Genomic DNA, 21,404 nt, shown 5'->3' with positions numbered 1-21,404 from the left:
ATCTTTTCTCATCTTTTCACTTTCAGTCTGTGTGTCCTTAAATTAAAGTGAGTCTCCTGTAGGTAACATATAGTTGGGTATTCATTTTTTTCCATTCATCCATTCTCTGTCTTTTGATTGAAAAATTTAATCCATCTACATTCGAAGTTATTGTTGAGAAGTAAAGACTTACTGCTGCCATTTTGTTTATTTTAATTTTATTTATCTAAATTTATGGGTTACAAATGTAATTTTGTTACATGCATAGATTACGTAGTGGTGAAGTCAGGATTTTCTGGGTGTCAATGATCTGAATAATATACATTGTGCCCATTAATTAATTTATCATCTTCCATACCCCTTCAACCTACTCATCTTTCTGAATCTCCATTGTCTATAATTTCACACTCTACATCCATGTATACGGATTATTTAGCTCCCACTTATAAGTGAGAACATGTGGTATTTGTCCTTCTGTGTCTGAGTTGTATCACTTCAGACAATGGACTCCAGTTCATTGTCCATGCTGCTGCAAAATACATGACTTTATTCTTTTTATGGCTGAATAGTATTCCATTATGTATACATATCACATTTTCTTCATCCAGTCATTCATTGATGGATAGTTAGGTTGATTCCATATCTTTGCTATTGTAAATAGTTGCAGTAAATATACAGGTGCAGCTATCTTTTTGATGTAATGCTTTCTTTTCCTTTGCATAGATACCTAGCAGTGGGATTAATGGATTGACTGGTGGTTCTACTTTTAGTTATTAGAATGAAGCAGGAGCAGCAGGGAACAAACCTCTCTAACACCGAACTGAGGAAGGAAGCGGCTTTTTATTCCACCAGGAGCTTTGAGGGGGCTACAGCCTCATTCACCAAGCTTCCCAAGCTGCAGCTTCTCTTTCCGTTTATAGGCTTACAACGCCAAAGGGGAAGCTGAGGTGGAACTATGTCATTGTCCATTTGCTGGATATCTGACCTTACAATGTTTTGGCTTCATTGATTTGCTAATTCATATGCAGCATGAGTGGGGACCAGTAGGGGAGGGGGCTTACAGAGACAAGACAAAAGCAGCAAGCTCTTTGTTGGCAGAGGTGTTTCTAGGAGGGAATCTGGTCAGTGGAGACATGGGGTCCTAAACCAGTGCCAGGCTCTGCGGCAGAGATAACATTCATTTGCAGCTCTTTCAAGGTTAACAGCAGAGGTGCTGGGAACTAAAAAGGGAGTCATTTTCCTAGGTCTTTGGTATTTTGCTTCATTTTTTTTCTTTTTCACCCTCCTTCCCATCTGGAAGGAGGGGGAGGGAGGAGGTGAAATTGAAGGATTCGAGGGGGTCTCCCCTCTCAACATATGTGTCCATAATATTTTCCGTAGAGGTTTTACTAATTTACATTTCTACCAACAGTGTATAAGAGTTCCCTTTACTCCGCATCCTCATGAATGTCTGTTATATTTTGTCTTTTTAGTAATAGCCATTCAAAAAAAAAATAGCCATTCTAACTAGTTTAAGATGATATCTTATTGTGATTTTAATTACGTTTCTCTGGTGATTAGTGATGTTCAGCATTTTTCATATGCCTGTTGGCCGTTTGTATGTCTTCTTCTGAGAAGTATCTATTCCTGTTCTTTGCTCACTTTTTAATGGGATACTTTTGTTGTTATTGTTGTTGAATTGTTTGAGTTCCTTGAAAATTCCAGATAGAAGCTCCCTGTTGGGTCCTTAGTTTGCAAATATTTTCTCCCATTCTGCATGTTGGCTGTTTGCTCTGTTGATTAGTTATTTTCTACACAGAGCTCTTAAATTTAATTAAGTCTCATTTGTCTACTTTTGTTTTAGCTACCTGTTCTTTTGGGGTCTTTGTCGTTAATTCTTTGCCTGGACAAATATCCAGAAGAATTTTCCCTAGGTTTTCTTCTAGCATTTTTGTACTTTCAGGTCTTACATTTAAGTCTTTAATCCATCTTCAGTGGATTGTTGTATATAGTGAGAAATAGTGGTCCAGTGTTATTCTTCTGTAAATGGCAATCCAATTTTTCCAGTACCATCTATTGAAAAGAGTATCCTTTCCCAGTGTATATTCTTGTTGATTTTGTCAAACATCAGTTGGCTGTAAATATGCGCCATTACTTCTGGGTTCTCTATTCTGTTCCATTGATCTATGTGTCTACTTTTGTGCCAATATCATGCTGTTTTGGTTACCATAGACTTGTAATATAATTTGAAATCAGATAATGTGATGCCTCCAGTTTTATTATTTTTGCATAGGATTGCTTTGGCAATTTAGGATTTTTTTGGTTCCATAAGAATATTAGAATTGCTTTTTTCTAACTTGATAAAAAATTAAGTTGATTTTTTTTCCATTTATTTTATTGCATTTTAGGTTTTGGGGTACATATGAAGAACATGCAAGATTGTTGATATTTTAATAGGGATAACATTGAATCTGTAGATTGCTTTGGGCAGTATTGTCATTTTAGCAATATTTTTCTAATCCATGAGCATGGGATTTTTTTTTTCATTTGAATGTGTTATTTACTTCTTTAATCAGAGTTTTGTAGTTTTCCTTGTAGAGATTTTTCATCTCCTTGGTTAAATATAGTTCTGTGTAGCTTTTTGTAGCTATTTTAAGTGGGATTGCCTTCTTGATTTGGTTCTTAGCTAGATTATTACTGGTATATAGAAACATTACTGATTTTTATATATTTTTAATTTTCTATCTTGAAACTTTACTGAATTCATTCGTCAAATATAAATGTTTCTGGTATAGTCTTTAGGTTTTTCTAGATATAAGATCTTATCGTCAGTGAACAAGGATAGTTTGACTTCCTCTTTTCCAATTTGGATGCTTTTTATTTCTTTCTCTTGCTTGGTTGCTCTGTCTAGGATTTCCAGTACTATGTTGAATAAGAGTGGTGAAAGAGGATATCCTTGTCTTTTTTTTTTTTTTTTTTTTTTTTTTCTTTTTTTTTTTTCCCCTTAGAACCCAGACTGACCAAGTTATCCTTGTCTTATTCCAGATATTGGAAAAAATGCTTTCAACTTTTCTCCATTCAGTATGATGTTGCCTGTGGGTTATATATGTGTTACTGCCATTTTGTTAATTATTTTCTGGTTGTTTTGCCAATTCTTTGTTTCTTTCTTTCTCTCTTGGTATCTTCCTTTGTGATTAAGTAATATTCTCTAGTAAAATGATTTGAATTCTTACTTTTTATATTTTGCTTACTTTTTATATTTTGGGAATCTACAGTAGGTTTTTGGTTTGTAGGTACTATGAGGCTTACAAAAATATCTTAGAGTTATAATGAACTATTTTAAACTAATAACAACTTTGATTACACAAAAAAAGCTCTTTACTTTTACTCCACCTCCCCCACATTTTAAACTTTTATGTCATAGTTTTCATTTTTTATATTGTATATCCCTTAACAAACTATTACCTATTATTATTTTAATGGTTGTGCCTTTTAATCTTTATACTCAAGACATTAGGTTGATACAAAAGTAATTGTGGGTTTTGTCATTAAACTGCAATCACTTTTGCAACAACCTAATATAAGTGTTTTATACACCACCATTATAGCGTGTGAGTATTCTGAATTAAACTTTTCACTAACTTTTACTGATTAGCATCTTTTTCTTTCAGCTAGAAAAATTTCCTTTAACATTTCTTATAAGGCAGTTCTGGTGGTGATGAACTTCCTTAGCTTTTATTTTTCTAGAATAGTCTTTATCTCTTCTTCACTTCTGAAGGATGCCTTTATCAGGTACAGTATCTCTGGTTTCAGGATTTTTTGTTCTTTTTTTTAAAATTCTTTCAGCACTTTGAATATATTTTCCTATTCTTTCCCGGCCTATAAGACTTTCAGCTGAGAAATCTGCCACCTTATTGGAACTCCTTTATATGTTATTCGCATTTTTCTCTTGCTAATTTCAGGGTCTTCTTTTCTCTTTATTTTTGACAGTTTGATTATAACATGTTTTCATGTAGTCTTGTTTGTACTGAATCTGATTTGAGACTTTGACCTTCTTGTACGTGGATGCTTATATGTGTCTCCAATTTGAAAAGTTTTCTGCTCTTATTTCTTTTTAAAAAATTTTGTTTTAGGTTTAGGGGTACATGTCAAGGTTTGTTACATAGATAAAAACGTGTCATGGGGGTTTGTTGTACATATTATTATATCACCCACGTATTAAGCTTGGTATCTAATATTTATCTTTCCTGGTTTTCTCCCTTCTCCCACCCTCCCCCATCAAGTAGACTCAAGTGTCTGCTGTTTCCTTCTTTGTGTTCATAAGTTCCTATCATTTAGCTCCCTATCATAAGTGAGAACATGTGTTATTTAGCTTTTTATTCCTGCGTTAGTTTTCTAAAGATGTACAGTCTAGTAGGGAAGAGAAACATTAAGCAAACATGCAATCCCAAATTTTGATGAAGAAATAGAACCAGGTTCTAAGAAGGATAAGAATGTGATGGTTGAAACCAGAAAATGAAAGAGGGACTCTCAGTGGGCATGATATTTAAGATGAGTCCTAAAGAGTAAATAATTGTTAGCCAGGATGGGAGTGTGGTTACCCTCCCAGGAGAAAGAGCAAATGCACAGGCTCTAAGGCAGGAAAGTCCTCTGCCCATTTAGAACTAAACGAAAGCAGTGTGACTGGAGCGTAGCAATGAAGGGGAAGAGTACCTGAGTCAGCATGGCGGCCTAGAGCCAGATCTTACAGAACCTAAAGGGTTTTATTTTTCTAACTACCTGAATGCAACAGAGGCATTTATTGAATATAATTGAGGGGAGGTGTATACTCTAATTTTCTTTTAAAATGTTCCTTGGATTGCCATATAGAGACTGGAGTGGAGAAGGGCAAGAGGAGAAGCCGAAAGATCAGTTCACTGATTATTCAGTGGCCTAAGGTTTGTGATAGATACAAAACAATTAAGAAACATAAAGCAAGGCACCATGGGGTGGGGGGTGGGAGCATAACATAGGATGCCTGTGCAGGTCCACTGTTGCATATGAACAACTGCTGGGGGGGAAAATGAAAGGCTATGGCGTCCTTTCAGCTCAATAAAAGTCAGAGAAGGGGATTATCCATAGAGCCAGAGAAGCTGTTGTGAGGAAGACGAATCTGGGTCCAATCTAGAAAGGTGGATTGGATTGGAGGTTTTTGTTTTGTTTTGTTTTGTCGTTGTTGTTGTTTGAGGTGCTTTGGAAAGGGCTAGTGAAGTAAAGAGAGTAGCCTGGCTGGGGTGGATGTCATGAGCCTAACAAGTGAACAAACAGTGCCCAGTGGAAGTCCTTGCAAACCTCAGCAAGATTCAAAGCTGAGACGAAGTGTTTGCTTTTCAGGGATGTTGTGCAACAACATTCAATGCTGACTTTCTACCTACTCCTGGAGGGAGAGAGATGCCCAACCCACAGAGCAGGGCAAGACTATGGGAAGGGAGGTTCTGTGCATGTGATAAAAGTGACAACTCCGAATAATTTATCTATTTGCAGTTCTCTTCTCTTGATTCTGCTCCTCACTGACTGGTTTTGTGGGCATCCTATAGTCACAGACCCACATGACTTCCACTTAGCTCTAGTGAGTGGCCTTGTCAGAGCTGGTACCCTGAAAAATGCTCCTTGCTCCGGTTTTAACCCCAGGGCTCCAGGGATCCCTCAGATTTTTGTCAGTTGGGGAGCTTTTATTGAGTCATATTATGTAGTCTCTCTCCCTCTCTCTCTCTCTTTCTCTCTCTATCTCTCTCTATATATTTTTTTCTCTTCTCCCCCAGGTGTTGGCACTTTCTGGATTGCATCAGTTATTTATGTCCTGCCTCCTTTCCTTGCAAATATTATTCAGCATGTTTTCTTGCTGTATTTCACCTCCCACCAGGTCCTCTTGGAGTCCATAGAGTCCAGAGCCATTCTTATGTTTGAGGCTCCCAGTGTCATCTATATCTACCTAACATGAATTTCTCTCTTCCTCCCTAACAGAACTCCAGATATCTGGATGTCAACACCATCTCACTTCACCACAAACTTCAGGGGACAAGTTCTAATTATTCTGAACCTGTCAAACCTGGAATTTACCTAAGTGCCATTACTGGTTGAGGATGGCCAACCCTCTTAAAATGGCCTGATCGGATTGAAGGGATGGCCTTTTATTCCATAGTTAGGAAAGGTTTTCCCTCTCTCCTGAAGGACAGAAACAAAGAAGAATGTAGACTCTATCACCGCAAATGGCCATCTTATTATATTAGGGGTAATTCCAGCCTTAGGATGAAGCTGACACCAGGCATAGCAGAAGCTGACCAGAGATGGAAGGAACCTGGATCCTTAATGACTTCATTTAGTTACTGAATCAGTGGCCCCCGATGCCTGTTCTACCTACCTCAGCTCTTCCTGCTATGTGAAATCACAAACTTATTTAATAGTTAAGCTAGTTTGAGGGGATTATTTTTTATATACAGCTAAAACTCCATATGCAATATAACTGATATGATAATATTTCCTAAAGAGTTTTCCATTTCATTCTGCTCAGAACTACTCCATTATTTATAATGGCTGTATAGCTTTTCCAAGTATTATTACATCTTAATGTACTCATCTTTCCCGTTATTTATAAGCGTTAGTCTTATTGAGATTTTTGGTTTTTCAAAAATGCTAAAGTAAACATCCTATTATTGCATATATTTACATACTTGCACACTTAGATATTTTCAAAGCCCAAATACAGATTATTTGTATGACTACAAATAATACAATTGATATAGTACAGTACTAGGCATAAAATTTCTAGGTTACAGAAGTATTTTAATGCTTATTTCCAACCTACCTTCCAGAAATGTTGTACCAGTTCTCATTCTCACCAATACTGTATAAAAGTGCGCATTTTTCTAAACCCTCATCTCTAGGTATAAATAATTAATAATGTCATAGATTCAGAAGTCAGACTGTCTATGTTCAAATCCCACCCTCACAAGTATATAGTAACGTTTCTTTGAATGTGTGGTCCAATCTCCTTATAGTAGTATCCGAAAGCAATTTATGTGGTTAGGGAAATTGAATGAGATAAGGCATGTAAAGCACTTAGATCATAAGTGGTCAATAAATGTTGGCTGATGCTATTATCAAAATTATTTGCCAAATTGTTACTTCAAAATGTTACTTGCTCTCATTTGCATTTCCTTGATTACTAGCTAATATGGGCTGAATATTTGTGTTCCCCCAAAATAAATATGTTCAAGCCCTAATCCCCAATGTAACAGTATTTGGATGTAGGACCCTTAGAAGATACTCAGGGTTAGATTAGATCATGAGAGTGAGGCTCTCTGGAGAAGATTAGTGGCCTTATAAAAAGAAGAAGAGACACAGGATCTCTTTCTCTGCCTGTGAAGATACAGCAAAAAGGAAGCCATCTATAATACAATTTGGGAAGAAAACTCTCAGTGAACTCAACAATGCTGGTGCTCTGACTCCAACCTCCAGACAGTGAGAAGTAAAATTCTGTTGTTTAAGTCACCTAGTATATGGTATTTTGTTATAGCAGCTTGAATTAAGATGTGAATGAAACTGATCATTTTTTCCACGTGCCTATTAATCATAAAAATTTTTAACTTTTTATCCATCCATTTTCATATTTATGTGTTCCCCTTTCTTTGATTGATTTCAATCAATTTATTGTAGAGTTGTATTATTAATCCTTTGTCTTTCCTATATGTTATATTTTTCATTATTTCATCTGCCTGTTTTTACATTGTACTTATACTATACAAAAGTTTATTTTTATGTAATAAAATCAATTATTTTGTTTAATTTCCAGTCATCTACTGAGAAATGCCTTTAACATACTTAAATAATTATCTATATTTTCTCCCACTTTATTATTGTGGTCAATTTCTTAATCCATTTAGCAACTTTGTTTCAAAGAATTCTTAAAGATATTGCAAAAAGATTATGTTAAAATGTTAAGTGAAAAATAGCATATATATATGATCCAGTTTTAATAGAATAAGATTCTATGTATAAACATTTCATGTAGAAAAATCTAAACAAAAAGAAACTGAAATATTTAACAATATTTAGTAGAATTAAGATTTTTAATATTTTTCTTTATGTTTCTTTGTGTTTTCCAAAATGAATGTTTATCATTTTTATCAGACATTTTAAAGTATGATTTTTTAATTTTAAAAACATGGTATATCTTTAAAATTACTTGGAATGGTGCTATTTAATAGAAATACATTATAAGCTATAAATCTAATTTTAAGTTTTATAGTAAACATAATTTAAAAGAAACAGACAAAACTAACTTTAATAATATCTTTAACACAGTATATCCAAATTGCTATCATTTCAACACATAATCAATATAAAATTACTGATAAGATATTTCATTTTTTGGTCTGGGTGTGGAGCCCAGCAATTTGGGAGGCAGAGGCGGGTGGATCATCTGAGATCAGGAGTTCGAGACCAGCCAGGCTGACATGGTGAAAGCCTGTCTCTACTAATAATATAAAAATTAGTGGGGCATGGTGGCATATGCCTGTAATCCCAGCTACTCTGGAGGCTGAGGCAGAAGAATTGCTTGAACCCAGGAGGCGGTGGTTGCAGTGAGCTGAGATTGTGCCATTGCACTCCAGCCTAGATGACAAGAGTGAAACTCCATCTCAAAAAAAAAAAAAAGATATTTCACTTTTTTGTACTGTCTTTAATATCCTGTGTGTACTTTATACTTTTAGCACATCTTCAATTGCATTAGTTACTTTTTAAGTTCTCAATAGCCACATGGTTACCTTATTGTAAACAGCAGATTTGGAACATAAAAAGTATTGAATTTTAAGTTGATCTGAATCTCAATCATTTGCTGAACCATTCCTTCATATCACTTTTGAAATGCAGTTTATATGAATTAAATAATACAAATTGAAATGACTCTAGGGACCAGGAAGGTAACTAGGTAATGTGAACAAGCTTTACTTTCCCTAAAGCCGAGTAAGGAAAGTAAAACGGAAACACCTGCTTTTCTAAAGGATTGAAACCACCACTAGGCTCCCTCCAGTCAACTGATGCAATGTGGGAATGCAACCCCAGGGTTTACAAAACTCCTGGTTTTTCATGAAAATCTAAAATCTGGATTTTCCTGTGGAATTTGTCAATTATTAAATACCAGCAGTGATTCAAAAATCATACAGCACTGTGTGATACAAACTATGTGCTTGTCAGATTTGATCCTCTTCAGGCCAAATTTTGACATCTGGGATCAATAAATACTTTTTAAAACCCACTAATGTTATTAACTTTGAAAGATTAGACAACCTATTTTTAGTGAATCAAAACCTTTTTTTCATTTTACATACTTTATAACATTAACAGCTAGCATTTACTGAGAGCTTAGTATATGGCAGGCATCTTGCCAAACACTTTCTGCATTTCACAGGTAAGAGAAATAAAGCTAAGGGAGGTTGACTAACTTTGTTAAAGGTTGCACACGGTGCTTGTAAGTGGTGGTCCCAATATTTGAAGTAAGGTCTGCTGACTCCAGAGTCCACGCTTCTACAAACACTCCTTTAAACTGCATATGAGTATCCATGTCTAGGTAATCAACCAATCTATCCCTTTCCACTGTTGCATCTCCCCCGCTTCACAAACACACACACGCAAGTGTGCACACACACACACATTTTCTTGGCCCTTTTGTTCATAAGAGTACTGCATACGGCTGAATTCTGTCTGCCTTGATCTCTTTTTCTTTCATCTCCACCTCCTTTATGCTCATCCTACATCTCCTTTACGACAGATATTTCCTTTTCTCACTTTCAACTTTCATTTTCTTTGCATGGGAATGTTCCCCTTTTAATCACATTGGTGAAGGAGGCCTTTAAGCAAGTGGCATGTTCTTGACAGCAAATTGTGCACATCTCTGCATTAAGTGACATCATGTTGGTAGCTAGAAATCAACTGTAGTAGGAGCATTTACATAGTGGAAATAGACTAACACTACAAATAGTTTAATGAAAACTCAGTTGTTAAACATCTATCAATACACAACTGCCTTTGTCCTTGTTAAGGCATCTGATAGAAAGTTTATCTTTATATCTGCCCATCTACCTTTTCCTTTGGTTCGTAAATATTATCTTTTGGAACTCAAACTCTCACTACCTCCTTCAGCTGATTATATTGATTCATAGCTTGTGTGGTAAATTTTATTCCTTTGACATTCATAAGAATTTTATATTCTAGTTCTGTTGGGATGGTTTATTATAAATTCCCCATGGGATGAAACTACTTTTTATTCTTTAAAAAAAATCAATTTTAGTAGCTCAAGTATCCATTAATTAATAGCTGTTCTCATCTATTCTGCATTTTATTCACTGGGCTAGTCAAATATTACTGGCAGAGTCCCCTTCAGCTCATTCTGCCTTATCTTGTGCCTTGTTTTTGCGTCTTTCCTTCTCTCTTAAGCTGCCTCTTACCCTACACTTATGCCATCTATTTCACAGTTTCTTTCCTTAAAACCTTCTAAAATTTGTCCTTGGTCTTCAAGTTTTGTTTCAAACCTAAGCTGCTTAAAGAATCTCCAAGCCTCTGCTCGTGGGAGCATACTACTGTGATCAATCATTTTTTGGGTTTTTTTGTTTTTTTTTTTTTTTGAGACAGAGTCTCACTCTGTTGCCCAGTCTGAAGTGCAGTGGCGCCATCTCAGCTCACTGCAACCTCCGCCTCCTGAGTTCAAGCGATTCTCCTGCCTCAGCCTCCTGAGTAGCTGGGATGACAGATGCATGCCACCACGCCTGGCTAATTTTTGTACTTTTAGTAGAGACGGAATTTCACCATGTTGGTCAGGCTGGTCTTGAACTCCTGACCTTGTGATCTGCCCACCTCAGCCTCCCAAAGTGCTGGGATTACAGGCATGAGCCACTGCACCCGGCACCTGTTATTATCATTTTTCTTCCTGAAGCACTTCCATTGCCCCACCTCCATGGGACTACTTCCAGATGACGTTGGCTAGATGTATCCAATCTTTTCAGTATCATATTCACAAATATTTCCCTGCTTTAGCCATAGAGATGGAAAATCATATCTGTTGTCTATCAGATTTACTCATTTATAATTCTTTCAGGACATCCTCATTTCCAAAATGTGAGGCCCCGAAGACTCACAAGTTATATCCTCCATGTACAGTCAGTTGTCCCTCAATGTCCATGGGAGACTGGTTTCAGGACCCCCAGGAATATAAAAATCTGCAGATGCTCAGTTCTTTTAAATAAAATGACACAGAATTTGCCCATAACTTATACACATGCTCCTGTAAACTTTACACCACATCTAGATTACTTTTAATACCTTATACAATGACTCCATATGACTTTGTTAAATGCAGACTCAATGTAGTGCTTGGCATATTGCAAATTCAAGTTTTGCTTTTTGAAACTTGATGGAATTTGTTTTTCCAAGTATTTTTGATCCCTGATTGGGTGAATCCATGGATGCAGAACCCACAAATATGGAGGGCCTACTGCATTTATATTAGTCCCCTAAATTTTGTGCTTCTTGAGGAAAAAAATGACTTCTTGGTGACTATTCCATCCCTTATTCAATCAAACTGGATGATGACATGGTTTCTTATGCTTGTTGATTTACCCTGTTGTCTCAGTCCCATGTTTCTTCTAATAGCACTGTAATACAGGTTGTCATTGAAGGTATTTACTCAATGATAACAGTGATTGGTAATCTTGTAATTTACACCTGCATCTTTCCAACTTTATCTGCCTGCAGCCACTTTTTTTTCTTTTTGAGACAGAATCTCGCTCTGTTTCCCAGGCTGGAGTGCAATGGCACGATCTCAGCTCACTGTAACCTCCGCCTCCTGGGTTCAAGCAATTCTCCTGCCTCAGCCGCCTGAGTAGCTGGGACTACAGGCGTCCACCACCACATCAGGCTAATTTTTATATTTTAGTAGAGACGGAGTTTCGTCATACTGTCCAGGCTTGTCTGGAACTCCTAACCTCAGGTGATCTACCTGCCTCGGCCTCACAAAGTGCTGGGATTACAGGCGTGAACCACCACACAGATATTTTTTTCTTCTAGAGTTAAGTTACTTTCACAAAGCTGAGAACATGTAACTATTTGACAAGACTTCTGAAAAATGCAGATATCAGAGTATCAAATGACTGTTTGGGGTTACTCAGTTGTGTGTGATGCCCCTTCGTTATCCTCAGGCTAACTTAAATTTTCGTTGCATAAACAGACCAGCTTTTCTGGTATTATTTGCTAGACTTTCAGAATCTCTGACCCCGGACCTATGTTGGATCTGAGGCTTTTTTCAAACACACATTCTTTTGTCAGCTTCCCAGTAGAAGGCTTTACATTAGGTGTTTCCTGTTATTTTTAACTTGATGAGGCCAATAGTGTTGCTTAAGCATACATTTTATTTTGTGTTAGCTTACATAGTTTGAGGTTAAAATTTATGAGACCTGGAAGAGCACAATGGCTCACACCTGTAATCCCAACACTTTGGGAGGCCGAAGTGGGCAGATCACCTGAGGTCAGGAGTTTGAGACCAGCCTGACCAGCATGGCGAAACCCCATCTCTACTAACAATACAAAAATTAGCCAGACATGGTGGTGGACACCTGTAATCCCAGCTACTTGGGAAGCTGAGGCAGGAGAATTGCTTGAACCTGGGAGGCAGAGGTTGTGGTGAGCCAAGACCACGTCATTGCACTGCAGCCTAGGCAACAAAAGCGAAGCTGTGTCTCAAAATAATAAAAAAATAAAACATGCAAAAGAATCTGCTTCCAAACTCACCTTTGTGGTTTTGGCAGGACTCAATTCCTTGAGGGCTATTAGACTGAGGATCTCAGTTCCTCACTGGCTGTTGGCTGGCGAACACTCTCAGTTCCTTTCTATATGTGCCTCTCTAACATGGCAGCTTGTTTCATCAAAGCCAGCAAAAGTGATTGAGAAGAAGGAGGAAGAGAGAGAATGAATCTGCTAGCAAAATGGCAATCACAGTCTTCTGTAACATAACCACAGAAGTGACATCCCGTCACTTTTGCTGTATTGTATTGATTAAGACAGTGATTAAGACACTCCGTAGGAGGGATGATTATATTAAGGCATGAATGCTCTATCCAAGGCTAATATGAAATTTACATATCTCAGTTCTGTCCTTGAGAATTTTTATGTGCTTCAGTTGCATTTGTAAGCTCTGTCATTAGCTTGTATTTCTTTTTAACACAATCCATGTTCTTTAAGAAAAACACAGTTGAGGCCGGGCCCGGTGACTCATGCCTGTAATTCCAGTACTTTGGGAGGCCAGGCGGGCGGATCACCTGAGGTCAGGAGTTTGAGACCAGCCAGACCAAAATGGGGAGACCCCATCTCTATTAAAAATACAAAATTATCTAGGCACTGTGACACATGCCTGTAATCCCGGCTACTTGGGAAGCTGAGGCAGGAGAATCGCTTGAACCCAGGAGGTGGAGGTTGTGGTGAGCCCAGATTGCACCGTTGCACTCCAGCCTGGGCAACAAGAGGGAAACTCTGTCTCAAAAAAAAAAAAAAAAAAAAAAAGGAAAGAAAGAAAAATGCAGTTGAGTACCAAAAAACCACCTATTATCCTACAAAAGATAACAAAATTCAAATTGTTATGTAATAAGTCTAGTATTTTTTTCATGATCTCATCCTTTACATTTTAATGCTTCCCTCAACTGAATTCAGATATTCACCTTTATATTCTTCTAATTATTATGGCTTTTAAGAATTGATATCAAGTCCGGGCGCGGTGGCTCAAGCCTGTAATCCCAGCACTTTGGGAGGCCGAGGCGGGTGGATCACAAGGTCAAGAGATCGAGACCATCCTGGTCAACATGGTGAAACCCCGTCTCTACTAAAAATACAAAAAATTAGCTGGGCATGGTGGCACGTGCCTGTAATCCCAGCTACTCAGGGGGCTGAGGCAGGAGAATTGCCTGAACCCAGGAGATGGAGGTTACGGTGAGCCAAGATTGCACCATTGCACTCCAACCTGGGTAACAAGAGCAAGACTCAGTCTCAAAAAAAAAAAAAAAAAAAAAAGAATTGATATCATAGTAAATAATATATACATACCAGAAACAATTTAGACATTAATGCGCATCAGAATCACCAGGAAAGGTTGCTAAAAACAAAAGTTCTGAAGCCCCATTTAGGGGATCTAGGTTGGGAACCTAGAACTTTGTACAAACCACATTTTCAAGAAAGTCCCCTGGTGATTCTCACACAGGTGGCAGATTAGCATAGTTTTAGAAACATTATGACATTACTAAATGAACCCAGTGTTTCTTTAGTAATGGCAAGTAATCAAAGTTATACATCCAAAGTTATTTACTTGTTTAGTAACTGAACCCAGACAAAAACTCATAGCTCCTAATTCTGTCATTATTAATTTTACTTTTGTTAAGTGCCTGCCTCATCAGGAAGAAATTAGCATGGCCAACAGACAGTTCAATTCTGAGAATAGGAGGTATGCTGGACTAGTGAGACCTACCTTTGAGCACTCTTGCTAAATATCTGAAGGGAATATCTGAGGATGGGAGCATTGCATATTAAGTGTGGTTGGGAGAAAAAACAGGTAAACACAAATCTTACACAAATGACCTCATTCCAGTCGTGAAGGAAATGCCACCCCCAATTTATACAAATTCCTTGGTTTATTCACCTAAGAGATCCAAATTTGATCAGCAAGTATTTTTTTCTTTGTTTAAAAAAACTTTAATTTAGGTTCCAGGGCACATGTAAAGGTTTGTTACATAGGTAAATTTGTGTCATGGGCAGGTGGGGGGGCTGTTGTACAGATTATTTCATTACCCAGGTATTAAGCCCAGCACCCAATAGTTATCTTTTATGTTCCTCTCTCTCCTCCCACTCTCCACCCCTACAGATCCCAGTGTGTGTTTTTCCCTTTTTTGTGTTCATGAGTTTTCATTTAGCTCCCACTTATAAGCAAGAACATGCAGTATTTGGTTTTCTGTTCTGCATTAGTTTGCTAAAGATCATAGCTTCCAGCTCTATCCATATTCCCATAAAAGACATGATTTCTTTGTGTTTATGTCTGCATAGTATTCCATGATGTATATGTACGTTTTCTTTATTCAGTCTCTCATTGATGGACATTTATGTTGATTCCATGTCTTTGCTATATTGAATAGTGCTGATCAGCAAGTATTTATTAAGCAACTCTACTGCTTTCAAAGGTTATTTAAAAATGTTTTCAATTCTTCTCAAATTACAGAAAATATAAAAAATACATTAACCCATCTCACAGAACAAGTCCCTATATTAATCCTTTGGTATGTTTAATTTCAGTACAATTCATGTATTAAGTTGATTAATATAAATTTTTAAATAAAAAAGAATACAGAGATTACTTTTTAAAGGTGCTTTATTAACTTCACAATATATAATGAACATCTTTCCATGCAATAGGTAAAATTCTTCTGCTAACAAAAATCTTACAGACTGGGTCAGAAACACAATATTGAATTAGAAGCTGGTAACAGGAGACCCACGTAAACAAGTGACAGGTAAAGGTTTACAACAAGGGCACATCATGAACATGTAAATATCGAAAGCAGGGGTCTGTATCCCTAATAAGGATTCAGGGCATAAGGCAAAACTCATCGTGATGGTCATGGTGAGGGGGGTCAGTGCTGACAGCCCGCAGACTATGACTCAACTGCTTTTCCCTCAGCTTTTCCATCAGCTGTCTCACCTCCTCCCCAAGCCTTTCCATATTCTCCTCTCTCATCCTTGCCTGTGGTTCTCCAAGCCTATGCATCATGTCCCATCTATACTGCAGGATGGGCTGCCTAACGCGGAACCGCCTACGATTTCCTCTAGGCACATAGTATTCACCAGCATCCAAAGGGAGGGCCAAGGACTCCCCTTTATTAGCAGCTTGCTTCTTTTCTTCCTTTTCTTCATTTTCTTGGTCGGCATTTTCCATGCTGAGATTGTTTAACGCTCGTTTCTCTTTGGACTCCATTACTCCTAGGAGACAAAAGGAGAGAGAAGGGGCTGAATAACTGGTGAACGCTTCAGTACCGAGGACAGAGGCACGACTACTCATTTTCAGGATTCAGCGCCATGGATATCAACATGTTTTGTTTTGTTTAATTTCATGTATCCCACCTGAGAGGCTTCGTGCGCCCACTAGGGGGCCCTCATTCGAGCCCCCCCACTTCTCGTGTTTTCCCCTCCCTCCACTCAAACCCACCATTTTCCCTACAGATCCATCCCTAGATCTCGGCAGGCACCAAAATGGAGGACGGGAGATGGGGGAATTGGGAGGGGACCACTAACTGGACTCTGCACCCGCCCTGACCACCGTCCCTCGCACTGACCTGGGCCTATCCTTGCGGTCTCCTCCTCCTCCGGATTCTCGCCGCGAGGTGCGCCGCCGGGACACTTAGCCTCACAGACCTGAAGACGGGCCGGGGTGCGGGGAGTGGGGGCTGCTGCAGCGGAACGCTAGCGAGGACCCTCCGCCACCCACCTCCTTCACTGGCCCGGGCCCTCCTCACTGCCAGCGCCCCGCGACTCCCGCTCCCCGCCCCGACCCTCGGCCGCCCCGCCCTCCCGAGGTGTTCCCCGTTTTTCTGCAAGGACTCCGGGGTGGTTTTCCATCGCTCTTGGTTGCTCTGCTGCCCCTGGACCCCCAGCCGCCCCTGCTTGCCCACCTCAGAGGATCCCCATGTTCCCAAGAATGTTGGGGTGTAAAATAAGCTGGCGGGAACCCCCTGCAGTGTTCTGCGCCCGTGGCCTGGGTCCGTCAGCCGCCACCGGCCAGGCCAGGGCCCGCGGGCCCGGGGCCCTTACCTGCTCCGCTTTTCCCGGGACCGGATGCCAGCCCGCCGAGCGCAGGGCAGCGGGGAGCTGGTAGCCAGACGCGAGTGACTACTGCACCGAAGGCTGCGTAGCTCTGCAGCTCCCGGTCACGTGAGGGCCGCGCGTCACTGCCAAGCTCAACCTCCTACCCACCAACCCCCACGGGCCAGCAGCCAGTCAACTGAAACCCTTCTTAGAACACACAGACAGCCCCCTCCTCCCATCTGTGCGCGGTGCCCCAGTGCGCACAGCCCAGTCACTCATCTCCGTCCTCTCCAATCTGAGGGCCCGCAAGTGGCATCATCGCCTTACGGTTGGAGTTTACCCATCTTCAGTTACCGGGGAGGCTCTGTACCCTTCCTTTCCCCCACCCCAAACCGCCGTCCTATGGCCTTGGCCTTTTCTGCTTTCTCTCCTCCCTGGCTGTGTATAGGCTTCCTAATAATTTCTCTTTATTTCCTTTTTAAAAATCAGCGTGCTTCACAAAATTGAAAATAATCAAATTTTATTTTAGAAAGAAACACTTCAACCTGGGAAAGTATATATGTGTGTGTGTGTGTGTGTGTGTGTATATACATATATATGTATATATATGTGCATATATATATACACATACATATTATATACACATATATATGTGTATATACATACACATACATATATATGTGTATGTATATACACATACATATATATATATGTATATACACATACACATATACATGTGTATATATATGCACATATATATGTGTATATATATATACATACACATATATATATGTATGTGTGTGTGTGTATATATATATACATATATATATACCCATATATATATATATATAGTTTATGTTCATCTATACCACACAGAAAACATTTTCTCTGGGCTCCACACCAGAGAAATTTTAGAATGTTTTAGAACATTCGCACTTGTTTGAAAATTTTTTGGAAAAAAAGGGAGAGAAAATTTTCCTGAAAAGAGTTGGTGTTTTGAAAATTATCTGCGAAGTAAATATTCAGGAAGCAGTTCTGTTGTCAGATATTGGCCGTTTTATGTAAATAATCTACCTTTTTATCCTTCTGGGACAAATTTCAAGTTTTGTTAATAAACATTTCTATTTTATTGTATTATAATAAATATTCATTAAATATGAAAAAGCATTTGCTGACAACTAATGCCACCTGCTAAAATTAATGGCTACTAATATTGATGGTTTGAAGACCTAAGCAAAAGGAAGAGCTGTGAGGCCAAGGCAGGTTGAGTAATGCAGAGATAGATCATCCCTGCCCTGACAAGAGGTTGGGAAGGTGCTGGTCTTCCACTGCTGTATTCCAGAGTTTCTCATTTCCTACGTCCAGACTCCTAATTCTGTTGCTTACTGCAAAAATATAAATTGACACGTTACCAAGGTGATGACTTTAATATATGACTTTGGCTCCTTCCTCCATTTCTTCCCCAAATTCCCACCTACTGACTCACTTCTCAGCATAGCTGGGATGTCTCTTCCCATTCTGGAAACCAGAATAGGGCTTTTCTACAGCTCTGTGGTGAGAGATTCCAAGAAAAGCCTAGAAGTAATTGAGGTGGCAGGAGTGGGGAGCAGTTCTCAAACCTGCCTGCTCTCTTCTCTTTTTCACCCACCCCAGGGAAAAGCCTCTTTGGAACATTTTTGCTATCTCTCACCTGGCTTTGGTAGTGCAGGGTACTGAGACCCTCGCCCTAACTGTCTCACCTGCAGGTCACCCAGAAAGCGCCTAGTCTTGCTGCAGGGACACTATCTGCCAGTCCATACCCACTCTGATACCTCTTCATTTATGCTAGGGCCTGAGGAACACTCTCGACTGACCATTCTTACTACCCTTGGCTTCCTCAGCTCAGAAGCCTGTGGAACCCCTTACTTATTATTATTATTATTATTTTCTCTCCCTCTCTCTCTCTCATTAGACCTGTTTATTTTCCTTTGTTTTCTACCTTAGTACTCACCCATTGACCAATCCAGAAACGTGGCCATTATCCTTGAATTGCTCTACATTGTCTCTCATATTCAAATAATAACCAAGTAACCAAGGCTGGTTAAGTTTCAATTTCTATCTTTTTTTTTTTTTTTTTTTTTTTGAGATGGAGTCTCACTCTGTCAACCAGGCAGGAGTGAAGTGACACGATCTTGGTTCACTGCAACCTCTGCCTCTCGGGTTCAAGGGATTCTCCTGCCTCAGCCTCTGGAGTAGCTGGGACTCCAGGTGCATGCCATCATGACCAGTTAATTTAAAAAATATATTTTTAGTAGAGATAGGATTTCAACCATGTTAGCCCTACTGGTCTCAAACTCCTGACCTTAAGTGATCCGCCCACCTCAGCCTCCTGAGTGCTGGGATTACAGACATGAGCCAGCATGCCCGGCCTCAATTTATATTTTTTAAAAACAACTTTATAGAGATATAATTTACAAACCATAACATTTGCCCATTTAAAGTGTAAAAAATGTTTTTTAGTATGTTCATATATACGTGCAACCATCACCACGGATATTTTCATCACCTCAAAAAGCGACCCCCTGTTCTTTTGCTATCACTCCCCTGTTCCCCCATCCTCTTCATACCAAAGCAATTACTAATATGTTTTCTGTCTATAGATTTCCCTATTTTGATATTTCATATGAATGAAATTGTATAATATGTATTCTTTAGAAATTGTTTTTTTTATTTAGCATGATGTTTTCAAGCTTTGTGATGCCACTATGATTACTCACTTGAGGAATTGCCAAACGATTTTCCAAAGTGGCTGAGTATTTTACATTGCTACCGGTAGTGTATGATGGTTTTGATTTATCCACATTTTTGTCGACATTTGTTATTATCTGAAATTTTGATTCCAGCCATTTATTGTGGTGGTTTTGATTTGCATTTTCCTGATGACTGATGATATGATGCACCTTTTCATGTGCTTACTGGTCATTTGTATATCCTCCTTGGATCAATGTCTATTCAGATCTTTGTGCACTTTTTATTTGAGTTATTTTTCTTTTTATTATTGAGTTGCAAGAGTTTTTATATATTCTAGACAGAAATCCCTCACTACATATATGATTTGCAGATATTTTAACTCATTCTGTGGATTTTTTAACCGCTTTCATAATAATGCCTTTTGAAACATGCGTGTAATCCCAGGACTTTGGGAGGCCGAGGCAGGTGAATCACTTGAGGTCAGAAGTTCAAGACCAGCCTGGCCAACATGGTGAAACCCCATCTCTGCTAAAGATACAAAAAATTAGCTGGATGTGGCAGTGCATGCCTGTAGTCCCAGCTACTCAGGAGGCGAGGCAGGAAAATCGCTTGAACTTGGAAGGCAGAAGTTGCAGTGCGCCGAGATCATGCCACTGCACTCCAGCCTAAGCCGTAGAACAAGACTCTGTCTCAAAAGGAAACACACACACACACACACACACACACACACACACACACACACAGAATAGTTTTTAATTTTGATGAAGTCTAGATTATCTCTTTTTCTTTGCTGCTCCTGGTATTGGTATCATATCTAAGAATCTTTTGAATTCAAGAGTCATTTGAATCTAAGAATCCTTTGTAATCCAAAGTCACAAATATTTATCCCCATATTTTCCTCTAAGAATTTTATAGTTCTAGCTCTTCCATTTAGGTCTTTGACCCAGTTAGAATTAATTTTTTATAAAGTGGGAGCTAAGAGTGTAACCATTCTTTTACATGTGGCTATCCAATTGCCCCAGCGCCTTTTGTTGAAAAGACAATTATTTCTCCACCGGATTGTCTTGGCACTCTTGTCAAAATTCAGTTGAGATTAGTCACATAGTTTTACTTTGGGACTGTCAAAACGATTCCATTGGCCAGGCGCAGTGGCTCACGCCTGTAATCCCAGCACTTTGGGAGGCCAAGAGGGTGTGGATGACTTGAGTTCAGGAGTTCGAGACCAGCCTAGCCAACATGGCAAAACTCCATCTCTACTGAAAAAACAGAAAAATTAGCCAGGAGTAGTGGCACGTGCTTATAGTTCTAGCCACTCAGGAGGCTGAGGCAGGAGAATCACTTGAACCTGGGAGGCGGAAGTTGCAGTGAGCTGAGTTCACACCACTGCACCCCAGCCTGGGTAACAGAACAAGACTCCATCTCAGAAAAAAAAAAAAAAAAAGCTAGAAATTATTAAGTGTATCGAGGAAGGCAGGTCAAAAGACAAAATAGGCCAAAAGCTAGGCCACTTGTACTGAACCGTTAGCCAAGTAGTGAATGCAAAAGGAACATTTTTAAAGGAAATTAAATGCACTATTCTAGTGAACACACGAGTGATTTAAAAAAGGCAAAACAGCCTTATTGCTAATATGGAGAAAGTTTTAGTGATCTGAATAATAGATCAAACCAGCCACAACACTCCCTTAAGCTGAAGCCTAATACAGAGCAAGGCATTAACTCTCTTCAGTTGTATGAAGGCTGAGAGAGGTGAAGAAGCTGCAGAAGAAAAGTTCGAATCTAGCAGAGGCTGGTTCATGGAGTTTGAGAAAAAAAGTTATCTCAATAATATAACAGCACAAGGTAAAACAGCA

The 21,404-nt window shown here is 39.0% G+C and overlaps 1 protein-coding gene and 1 long non-coding RNA gene across 4 annotated transcripts in view; one reads left to right on the top strand and one right to left on the bottom strand.

Moving 5' to 3' along the window:
* Positions 1-21,404, top strand: part of LOC116543617 — a 49,672-nt gene that overhangs the window by 22,196 nt on the left and 6,072 nt on the right. Inside the window, exon 4 of one of the 2 annotated variants that reach the window (XR_004265638.1) lies at positions 5,962-7,484. The exons of the other annotated variant lie outside the window; for it this stretch is intronic. This is a non-coding gene — a long non-coding RNA (uncharacterized LOC116543617). Of the gene's footprint in view, positions 1-5,961; positions 7,485-21,404 lie in introns of those variants that run through there. 2 annotated transcript variants of the gene reach the window in all.
* On the bottom strand, positions 15,377-16,970 carry LOC116543608 (protein BEX1-like). 2 transcript variants are annotated; one of them, XM_032269284.1, is made up of 3 exons: positions 16,831-16,970; positions 16,345-16,434; positions 15,377-16,002 (listed from the first exon to the last, which is right to left on the bottom strand). In XM_032269284.1, the coding sequence occupies exon 3, from the start codon at positions 15,995-15,997 to the stop codon at positions 15,611-15,613; it is 387 nt and encodes a 128-aa protein (XP_032125175.1). In that variant the 5' UTR covers positions 15,998-16,002; positions 16,345-16,434; positions 16,831-16,970; the 3' UTR covers positions 15,377-15,610. The 2 variants fall into 2 exon arrangements, with proteins under 2 accessions (XP_032125175.1, XP_032125174.1); XM_032269283.1 differs by having other exon boundaries at positions 16,356-16,434.

Source organism: Sapajus apella, unplaced genomic scaffold (assembly GCF_009761245.1).
Source record: "Sapajus apella isolate SASKATOON/1434 unplaced genomic scaffold, GSC_monkey_1.0 scaffold191, whole genome shotgun sequence".
NCBI classification, from domain to species: Eukaryota; Metazoa; Chordata; class Mammalia; order Primates; family Cebidae; genus Sapajus; species Sapajus apella.
Note: the sequence above shows the minus strand (reverse complement) of the source record. Positions and strands in the feature narration are given on the sequence as shown.